General features: G+C 35.0%; 2 protein-coding genes across 5 annotated transcripts in view; one reads left to right on the forward strand and one right to left on the reverse strand.

The window, feature by feature from the left end:
• Window positions 1-392: 392 nt before the first annotated feature.
• Window positions 393-5634, reverse strand: LOC117124690. 3 transcript variants are annotated; one of them, XM_033271023.1, is made up of 5 exons: window positions 5458-5625; window positions 3307-3410; window positions 1276-1436; window positions 993-1064; window positions 393-577 (listed from the first exon to the last, which is right to left on the reverse strand). In XM_033271023.1, exons 2-5 carry the CDS (start codon window positions 3352-3354, stop codon window positions 490-492), a joined length of 369 nt encoding a protein of 122 aa, XP_033126914.1. In that variant the 5' UTR covers window positions 3355-3410; window positions 5458-5625; the 3' UTR covers window positions 393-489. The 3 variants fall into 3 exon arrangements, 2 of the variants coding, with proteins under 2 accessions (XP_033126914.1, XP_033126915.1); XM_033271024.1 differs by lacking the exon at window positions 393-577 and adding an exon at window positions 578-705 and having other exon boundaries at window positions 5458-5634; XR_004448003.1 differs by lacking the exon at window positions 3307-3410 and having other exon boundaries at window positions 402-577; window positions 5458-5612.
• Window positions 4619-10752, forward strand: part of LOC117124689 (patched domain-containing protein 3-like) — a 10574-nt gene continuing 4440 nt past the window's right edge. Inside the window, exons 1-2 of one of the 2 annotated variants that reach the window (XM_033271022.1) lie at window positions 4619-4951; window positions 8516-9505. In XM_033271022.1, coding sequence (XP_033126913.1) covers window positions 8533-9505 — 973 coding nt within the window. In that variant the 5' untranslated portion in view covers window positions 4619-4951; window positions 8516-8532. Of the gene's footprint in view, window positions 4952-5671; window positions 5766-8515; window positions 9506-10752 lie in introns of those variants that run through there. The other variant, XM_033271021.1, reaches the window with a different exon arrangement.

Here is a 10752-nt window from a genome sequence, read left to right on the forward strand (position 1 = left end):
AAACGTCATGATATTAAGTTAAGCCAGGGAGAAACCTGGAAATAGGCAGTGGAAATTAGTAAAACTGGTAACATATTGACAAATAATACACTAAAAACACTAGTAATAGAAAAATGTAAGATCTTCAGATAAACAATATTGTCTGAAAATAGGCACTCTCCTCCCAAAATATATACATTAGACTCTTTTTTCAAACAACGGTGATGGATCGGACTGTATTTTAAGATTTGGAGATTTGACTCGTTGTTTGATACTAATAACTGAACTTCGTACCGTATTTCTTTTCTTAGGCTGATGAAACTCATCTTTTCTTTGACGAATTGAGTTTTGTCATTGAAATAGACTTTCAGATGATTATAAAGACTTCGGTTTTATTCACTATAAAATTCCCAAACATATATAGGCCTAGTTTATAGTTTTTTTAAATTTTTTTCTTAGTTGAAATTGTTTGGACAAACTATAGAGGAAGGATATTTTCGGTTGATAAACTTACCTAACTATTGACGCTGCCTCCAGATTAATATGCATATGAAGAGGGGATAGGAGGTCGGCCTTGACGTCACTTCCTTTCAGTCCACTGAAATATACACAATTTTAAGATTCTTGAGTGCTCTGATGGGTTCGTGTCAGGTGGTTAAGACATATTATGAAGTACAAACAGCTATCAATATTCTATGGCAAGTACCATGTTTTAAACGAAATTATCTGTAGAGAAATGCAGGCTCAATCAGATGGCGGTACTAAATTTTTTGCTGGACACTGCCATGAAGCAAAAACGAAGGAGGTCTAGAAGTACGCTATCTTTTGAGAACCAACACACAGCTTATAATAGGACTAACTGTCAACTACATTGCATTGGTATACTAAAATGACACATATAAATAGAAAACATCAGGAGATAAAAACAATAATAAAGATAAAACATGCTGGAGAAACTTTTAGCCATCATTATCAACTGGGGCGACTAAATTAAAGTATGGAACAATTCATACCTCGTCAAAGTATTTTTCAGTGGGAGAGTTGATGAACGATTCCTCTCCGGTTTAAAATCTGAAACAGCATTTCTAGGAATTTGAAAATAACACAAATTACAAAACGAGCATTGAAAACAATGCAATATAAAAAGTAATAGGGCCTAATATTCAATATTTAATAGTATTACTAAGCAACGGTAATTAACAGTAATTGAAATATAAATATTAATAACAATAAAATTAATCAAAAAATAGACCTAGACATTTTCATTGTATCCATAATGTTTGACAGACCTCTTACCTATTGTCATTCCAAAGTACCTCACGTTGGCGATAGTAGGTATAGTGCAAATATATGTTGTTTATAATATTAAAATGATAAACTCCAAAAACGAGTCCCCAAGATACTAATATGATAAATATCCATCTCGATGCCTGTTTAGTGCCACGAAAATTCATTCTCTGTTCATAAATGAAAATTGTACTTATTAAATATTTTTACCAAAATAAGAATTCCTTTAATTATGAAACTAGAGTCTTGAAAATGCTAAATATAAGACAATTTGGACCTCCTCCTAACATATGCAGTCAATTCAATTCAATTTTAGTGCCATCAAGGGCAAATCGGTGGCGGCGGATTTCCCCGACGGGGCCAAGGTCCCCGCCGGGAAAGCTGATGTCCCCAACGAGAAAAAAAGTGGGCGTGGTCGGGCGTCGCTAAAAACCTTTCGAAAGTGGTCCAATAGCCTCCCGAAAATATGACAATTTAGGGGTTTCAAAGGCTTATTTCCGGTAATGGATTTTAGAGTCTATTAATATGCACAGAATACATATAATTTTTTTCAATTTTTTTTTCTCCCCGACGAATTGTGGTTTTTCTCCCCGACGGGGTGGGAGGGGGACTGTGGCCCTGCCTAGCCCCCCCCCCCCCGTAGCGCCGCCACTGGGGGAAAATCCTCATCAACAACATATTTACAATAATTATATACAATAAATGCAAAACAAGATGATAATTCAATTATTGAATAAAGGGTCGATCTTATTATTATTCTACTGTATTATAATTATTATGCAAAATGTGTGAAGCGCTTTACGTCGGAGGAGAGTTCGATATGTAATAAAATTCTATCTATCTTGTCCTTCTTTTCAAGATCCAAATAAATATTCTTGATTTTTATATAAAGCCTCTTGGCCAATGAAAACAATACCGTATAGGCCTGTTATGATAATGTTTAAAGCAATATGATCAATTGATGGATGCATATCTATTTGACAAAAGGCGACTAAAATTAAATGTGGTCAATTAAAACTAAAGTTACCAGGTTTATTTTATGACTGTCAGAAGCATTTTGCAAGTGGTCCGCTCAGCGATTTTTTTATCTATACATTTTTAAACGAACATTACAAGTTCCCTTTTTGAGTTGAGCAACCCGATGTTGATAGACGTCTGTCAGGGACGAAGCCAGAATTTCGAAAGGGAGGAGCCGTTATGCAAGGTACGTAGGACCCCGTGGGGAGAGTAGCGCGCTCTGAAGTTTTTTAGTTCACTTTTTAATATTAATAATATTATTATCTATTATCACCATCGTCATCATCATCACCATCATAATTATTATTAATATTACTACTAGTAGTACTGTAGTATTAAAACAAAACTTTATAGAGCTTGCAAAAGGCTGAACCAAAAAAACAAAAACAAAAACAAAACAAACTGAGCCATACATTACGATTGTATTGAACAGTGGCAGATTCAAGGTGGAGCCCAGCCAGCACGGACCACCAACCGGTTAATTTTTTCAAAATTATATAAAACAAAATTGATAAAAAGTACAAAATTGTATTTAACTTTTAATCTGAGAGTGTCATTTCCGGCCAATCAGAAGTGCCATAATCATATTTTTTCTTACCTCAGCTCCAACCGCTGTGGGACTGACGTGGATGGACAGACTCTATTTGCGCAAGACCCTCCCTGGGTCCCCTCTATTTCCACTTCCTGGACCCGCCACAGTTGGAGTATCATTTCCGGGGTACTATAGAAGGGTCATTTTTATCCATCGGGGGAAAGATGAAGATTTAGTCGGGAATACCCATATCAAGGATACCCTCATGATAACTAATTCATTGGGATAGTGTAAACATCTCGACTTCGACTTTGTTCGGAAATCAATGGCGGATTCAAATGTGGGGGTGGGAGGAGGCGCCGGCCCGGGCTGTACCTAAATTGCTGATTTTTTTTTTTTAATGGAGGTATAAAAAAAATTATATTAAAGTTTTAAGTCTGAGAGTGCAATTTCTGGTCATCTAGTGGTGCCATAATCATAAATTTTCTTACCTTAGCCCAATCATGGTGGCCTGAGGTGGTATACCGTAGTTCCTCCATCTGTAAAAGCACCTAGTGGCAGATTACAGGGGGCCCAGCCGGCTCACCTCTCTCCTCTAAATTGTTCAGAGATTTTATTAAAATTGAGATATAAGAAGATGATGTTCAAATTTTAAGTCTTGAAGTGCAATTTCTGGCCATCTAGAGGTGCAAAATCATAACCTTTCTTACCTCAGCCCCACCCATGGTGGGACTGAGGTGGTGTAGATCCTCCCAAGCCCCGTCTATTTTGAATTCCTGGATCCGCCACTGCTACTTTACTCCCCGGGCCTCCTCTATTTTGAATTCATGGATCCGCCACTGGAAATTACAACAATTATGAAGTCATATTACGTCAGTAGCTTGATGCCTATAAAATAACTCACCAAACTTCGTCAAATATCCGTAACTTCCAGGGGTTTCGCCCCCTGGAACCCCACCAGTAGCTTGGCGGCCCCCTGGCACCCAACCTAGATGCTCGCTTCACTTGCATACTGGACCTTATGACATCCCCCCTCCCCGCGCACTTCAAAAACGTTCCGCCGTCGTCGAATCTCGGACATAAATTTCAATATTATTTTTATTTTTCAATAATTTAGGGGGAGATAATTATATTGTATGAACACCATGATTGAGAGCTTATTTAAGTAATATATACAACGTAAGAAATCTAAAAATTAAGCAAAAAAATTATAGTTTATTGGCCTAAATTTTACTTAATAACGAGGTGGTAGATATGGAAGCAGGTCAACGCATTAAGTATTGTCATTATGTCGTTATTACTGTCATGTCGTTATTATCATCAGTTATATACCTTTTTATATTGCTATTATTAATGTTATTTTAATATTATTTTTATTAATACAGTTTTAATTAATGTTGTGGATGTAAATGAAAAAGAAATAACAAAGGCAACGATTTAAAACACTTTAATTATGGCTTTGCATTCAAATATATTTTGGTAATTATTTAATAAATTTCACAGTAAATTGGGGATGAGTTGACTACTTGGGGCCGAGTTGACTGGGGTGGGGGGGGAACCGAGTTAAGAGAGGGCTGAGTTGACTTGAGGCCAATGACTTGGGGCCGAGTTGACTGGGGCCGAGTTGACTTGGGGTCGAGTTGACTCGAATTCGTAGATATACAGGTACAATACATCTTCTTTTTTGTTTTCTTTTTTTTAACAAAATGAGATTATTGTGTACACAATAATGTTTACTCTTACTATGAATTAAAATTCAGGATAAGATAACAAATTAAGAATTGTATAAAGAACAAGAGAGGTTAAATGGATTAAAACCGTAGTTAAAATGCAGAGGGTTAAATGGTACTAGGCCTGTAATAGTAGTGGTAATTAAGTTCCCAGTACCCTTTCTTTGTAGGCCTACAGTTCTAAATATGAATAGTATCACCCAGGTCACGTCGACTCATGTCTTACTAATGCAGGTATTCAACTGTAACAAATAAAATCTTTGTTATTGTACTCCTAATTTGAATGTGAAGAGTCTGTATTCCTCTATAAATTAATACTCTGTCAAGCTTGTGAACAGAATAGTTCAAAGTTCGAAGTTTTAATCTTTGCTAAAATTACTAGTCTGTCTCTGAGGAGGTACACATAGTAAGTTTTAAACAGTAAATTTTTATTATGACTTTTTTCTACTTTACTATTTTAACTTGTTAATATATTAACGTATTTCTCGTCACTATCAAGTTGCTTTTTTCTTGTGATTTTTCATGTAATTTTATGCTTTTTAACCAACATGTTGCAAAGGAAAAACAAAATTCCTTTTTTTAAATGGGACAATAAAAGTGCTCTTGAATCTCCTGTAATGGTTAACTTGAAGTTCATATGAGAAATACAAAAAAAAAACAAAAAACAGACCATGTCGTTTAATTGAAAACCCAAAGCTCCCACTTTTTGTCTTTTGGGTTTCAGGTAATGCTAGTCATGTTGAACAACAACAATTTCAGTTGTCAGACTTAAGCTCTGGATCCACTACTGATGTCGTTTGATCATTAGGAGGATCCGTCCCGTAAACGGCATGTGATTGCGATAGAGACTGTTATATAATATAATGTAAAATATATAAGCACAATACATAATGAAAAAAAAAATTCTCTTACTGTAAACTAACTGGTAGTTTGTAGTTGCTACCTTGGCCTTTTTACTACCTTTAATAAATCATCTCATAATTTTCAATCAGAACTGGTCGCTCTCTTTTGTGTGTACTCCGGTTAACCAAAAGTCCTTGGATTGACCACCATTGTAAATATTATAATGAAGTACTGCACCACAGTCAGGGTCTGACTGTACTTTATAGCTGATGCGATACCAGTCACTGCGCATGATCACCAGTGCCTTCGTTATTTTTGTATGAGTGTTGATGATTGTATGCGTATGTATTATGGTGTACTTTAGGGCTATCCTGTCCGTATGTATTCTTTATTTCTTTTTATAGAGGATAGGGCCTATAGGATGCACTGTTAAGTATTGTAAATTGTTTTGATCAAAAGTGTTATCAAATTAATAAATCAAACATAACTTCTACAAATGAAACTATGTAGCGAATTTCTTTAATATATGGAATAAGGTAAGGGCCTACCTTGTTATAGTAACAAACATCATTATGCCTACTGTGCTATTACTGTCTCTTATACACATCTAGATGTGTATAAGAGACAGGGACAATGATAATGTTAATGTTAATGTTTGCTATTTTAAATTGCCATATTTACAGTTTGCACGTAATACACAAAGCAGATTCAACAAAATTACTAGGAAATATTGTCATGGAATAGCAATTAAGCTGGCTTTTAAATTGTTCAAAATTTCTAATTTTCTAGGAGTGAAGGACCCCGTTCCCAAAATGTTCCGTGCTTGTGTTGTATACAAATTTACTTGTGTGGGATGTAATTCCACATATTTTGGAGAAACCAATAGAAGACTTTCAACACGAGTGCACGAACACTTCAGGGACGGGAATTCTCATATTTTTCAACATTTGCAGGTTTCAGAACGCTGTCGGGATCTTGCTAATGAGAGATGTTTCACCGTTCTTGACTCTGCAGATTCAGCTTATAAACTCAAAATTAAGGAAGCTTTGCTGGAACAATCCATCCCTTAATAAGCAAATTTACAACTTGAGTTTCCTTGGCGTTCTTAACTTCAGGTCTGTTAATAGCATGATTGAATATAGACGATCATAATTATCATTTTTGCCGTCATACTATCATGAATAGTGCGGAGAATAGTGTTATCAATCAATTTTTTTAGATAGGCATGTGCATATTGTCGATACCATTGGTTTCATCACTTACGCCAATGGAAACAATATTATAGGCCTGTGTATTTTAACTTTATATTCATAAAAATTCATCATCGGCATCGTCATCATCAATACGATCACAGTCACAATGTTACCTTGATTAGTTATTATCAGCATCATCATTATTAATACCGGTAATTATCAACAGCACTACTACCACCACCATCATCACCATCATAGGCCTATCAACAGAATTATTATTATAATATATATATATATACATATATATGTATATATATATATATATTATATATACATATATATATAATTTTGCTTTATTTGTTTTTACGTCACTGACATAATTATATAGAGTAGGTTTAGATGGACTGATTTCCGGAAACCATGTTGGATCAATGATATCGTAAATTTTACATTATCATAAGGCATCACAATAATCTCCACGCATTGCTGTATCCGTTATTTCTATTTCGCATTATTCTGAAATAGGCTATAGAGCTAAGTTGATGAAGAAGGGGGAGAGGAATAAAATGGGGAAAACCGGAGGAAAATATACAAATAAGACGCGGCTTATACAGGTGCATAAAAATGAGCACATTATATATTATAAGGAAATGTGCAATGTACATAAACTGTATACAAAGAGAATAAAAGTATAAGCCGATAAATTACAGACAGAAAGAAGAATGAAGATACTAAAAATTAAAAACAATAGAAATATCTGGTCACTTGTATGTATTATTATGTAAAAGTAATAATAATGATAAAATTAATAATGGTAAAGTATACAAAATCAAATGTAAGCTTTAGTATCGTTATGTGATATTTTTGAAGAAACATTGTTTTACTCTTATAAATCATCATAGATGTAGGCATGGGCGGAGGTGTAGTGTTTAGTGGTATATACAATAATGTGTTAATAATATTCATTACTCATTGTTAATATTAACATAATAATAATTATTATTATAATAATAGTTATGATAAAAATAATAATAATAATAATAATAATTAATAATTTGATTTACTCTTAAGAATCATTTTGGATATGGGCATGGGCGGAGGTGTATGTGTTTAGCTGTATAATGTATTACTATTATTCATTACTCATTGTTATTAACATAATTATAATTATAATAATCATTATGTTATAATAATATTAATAATAATAATAATAATAATAATGATAATAATAATAATAATAATAATAATAATAATAATAATAATAATAATAATAATAATAATAATAATAATAATAATAATAATAATAATTAGGCCTTCTATTTTTATAAAAGCTCTGTGAATCATGATTATTGGCTTACCGGTAGGTGATGTGTATGTCCTGTATATGTTACTCTTTATGTTTGCTTTTGAAGTAAAAAATATATTATGAATTGGAATTAAATTAAAAAATTAATGAGCAAGTCAATGTTCAGATTGAATTTAAATTTGGTTTCCAGATTTCACCGCAGTCAGTATAGCTTTAAGCTGGTCATTGTTCTTTTTCTGTGTAGTCTATTAAATTATGCAAGGCGAATAGATAACACACAACTGAAACTGAAAACTAATATAGCTTTCATTAATAAAATAACTTATTTATAACGATATAGCATAATGCCTTCTGATTATAATTTTCTATATTATATAAATCTATCATATATAATATACATTTATAAGCCTATAAGCTTATCGCAGGTAGTAGGCCTATCCTTAGTGGAATGTAGAATCATGGATGGCTCTTCATCGCCGCACCATTTACTCCTTTGTTGAATACGCTCTACCAGCCAAAACCAAAATTACAATTCATTATGATGTCACTTCTCATGCATATTCATAACTATTGTATAGCTTCATACACGATTATTGATACACATTTGTGTGGTTTTTTTTTAATATAGATTTTAAAGGAATCAACATGAAGGCAGATTGTATAGAAAGGCCACTAGCTCGGTTGTACAAGTCGTACGGATGTTGGCTTGCGAAGCATCCATTATTGGTCTTGGCTGTTTCTGTCGTAATAACTGCCATTCTTGGGGCTGGGGTTGCACTCCTCGAAGTTGAAAGAGATGCTGAGCGACTGTTTACTCCCAATCAGAGCAATGGCAAATTGGAGCGGGAGATGGAGGAGACATTATTTAATGCTACAGTCGTAAACGGAACGTTGGCTAACCGGCTAACAAGGACTACTCCAAGCGCTAGTATTATTCTGGTTATCAAAGATTCAAGTAAAAGTATTACTGCAAACAAAGCTAGACGAGAGATTTTAAGGATAGATCAGGGGATTAAAGCATTAGTTCGGAGTAAAAACAACAAAACGTACGAATCAATCTGTTTAAAGTTTTATGAACGTTGTCCCTCCAACGAAATAATTGAAGTTTTCAAATTTTTAAACAACACCCATAATGATGTGGTCATAACGTATCCGACTGTCATTCTTGATAATAGTAAACCTTATTTTATTGGATCATCTTTAGGAGGCGTAGATCTTGAAAATGGAATAATTCTCAAGAAAGCGGTGGCTGTAAGGCTGTTTTATCCGCTGTCTGATGAATCTAGTAGCCTTGAATGGGAAGAGAATTTCTTAACCTATGTGGAAAATCTAAAATTGAAAGAAATTATCGCTTACGGTGCTATTTCGTCGTCATTATCAAGGGCACTTGATGTGGCTAGGATAGAGACAAATCCACAAATTGTATTATGTGTCCTAATTTTAGTGACATTTTCGGTAGTAAGTAGCACAAAGCTTGACTGTGCTCAAAACAAGCCTGTATTAGCACTATTGGGTGTCGTGTCAGCCGGCTTAGCAACACTGTCAACTATCGGACTCATGGCCTATTTCGGAGTTAAATTCAATGTACTCATCACCGCGACACCTGTACTTGTTATAAGTAAGTAGGCCAATTAGCAGTAATATATACAAATATGAGGGTAACATCACCATCGAATGTGACGGTGTCGTCTCACACTCGGCCTTGAATAATCAATCAATATGTTGTTATTATTATCGTCGCCAGATCATTATCATAATAATAATAATAATCCTAACATTAATAATAACAATAATATTATCATAGTTAATATTTGTTATTATTACCCTCACTTCTCCGAAAGAGAGGGGCGAATGGTATTGCAGTAGCGCGCGTCTGTCTGTGAATGTGTCGGGCTGTGGGTGTGTCTGTCTATCTGTGGTGTGTGTGTGTGTCCTTCCGGGCGTTTTTTTTTTTCTTTTTTTTCTGCAGTACACATAAGCAATATAGATTTCTTGTAGCCAATCAGAACATAGGAAGCCCACGGTGACGTAAAAACATAATCGCTCTGATGGGCATAAGCTCCGATGAAAAATATTTGCGAGTCGAGTATGGACCCTCCTTATGTGTGGAATAACGATGATCAGTCCACATAATTTAGTAGATGTGTGTGCAATGAAGACAAACAGGTATTGACTCTCGAAGAGAACCTAATATTTATGACGAATAACGAAACATCATCATTATATCATCAATCATCATTTTCCCAAACTACTACAGGCAAGTGTGTAGTGGTCAGAGTCTTATGCCTAGAGTCTAGGCTTAGCAAGTCACTACTACCGTACCGTATCACGCTAGCCTAGGAGGACTAGGCCTACAGTAGTTCCTAGTACAGTACTCTAGGCCTACTGTACTACGCAGGCTGTTGCTGCGTTCTCTACGCGTGGACTACTAATGTGTGAGATTATCATTATCATTTGGTGGTACAGTGTATACATTGATGAGCATGTGATTGCAGGGACGTAGCCAGGATTTTGAAAGGGGGGGGGGAGCCGTTATGCAAATTACGTAGGACCCCGGCGGGGTCAAGGAGGCGAATCCCCCTGTGAAGTAGCGCACTCTGAACGTTCTTAGGACTGTTTGAGAGGATAAATTGAAAATTGCAATAGACGCATTATAAATAAGCGCAAAAATAATTATATAATAAATCAACAGTGACAGATAGGCCCTACAGGAATTCGAAAGAGAGGTGAACCAGGGAGGGACTTTCACAAACCGAGGAACCACCCGGGCTGAGGTAAGAAAATTTATTACTAGGGCATCCTAGATGGTCGGAAATTACACTCTCGCACTTCAATTTGAATATATTTTTCCTTAAAAAATGAAGT

Source organism: Anneissia japonica, unplaced genomic scaffold (genome assembly GCF_011630105.1).
Source record: "Anneissia japonica isolate Jap-2015-1 unplaced genomic scaffold, ASM1163010v1 scaffold284709_len978187_cov192, whole genome shotgun sequence".
Taxonomy (NCBI): Eukaryota; Metazoa; Echinodermata; class Crinoidea; order Comatulida; family Comatulidae; genus Anneissia; species Anneissia japonica.

Bases quoted from the DNA above. Each gene is read 5' to 3' on its own strand.
- LOC117124690 (XM_033271023.1), bottom strand. From the start codon at position 3,354: ATGGAGGAACTACGGTATACCACCTCAGGCCACCATGATTGGGCTAAG. The intron at 1,437-3,306 runs GTAAGAAAATTT...ATTTATGAACAG, and splicing joins GCCACCATGATTGGGCTAAG to AGAATGAATTTTCGTGGCAC. The intron at 578-992 runs GTATGAATTGTT...TGTATATTTCAG, and splicing joins CTGAAAAATACTTTGACGAG to TGGACTGAAAGGAAGTGACG.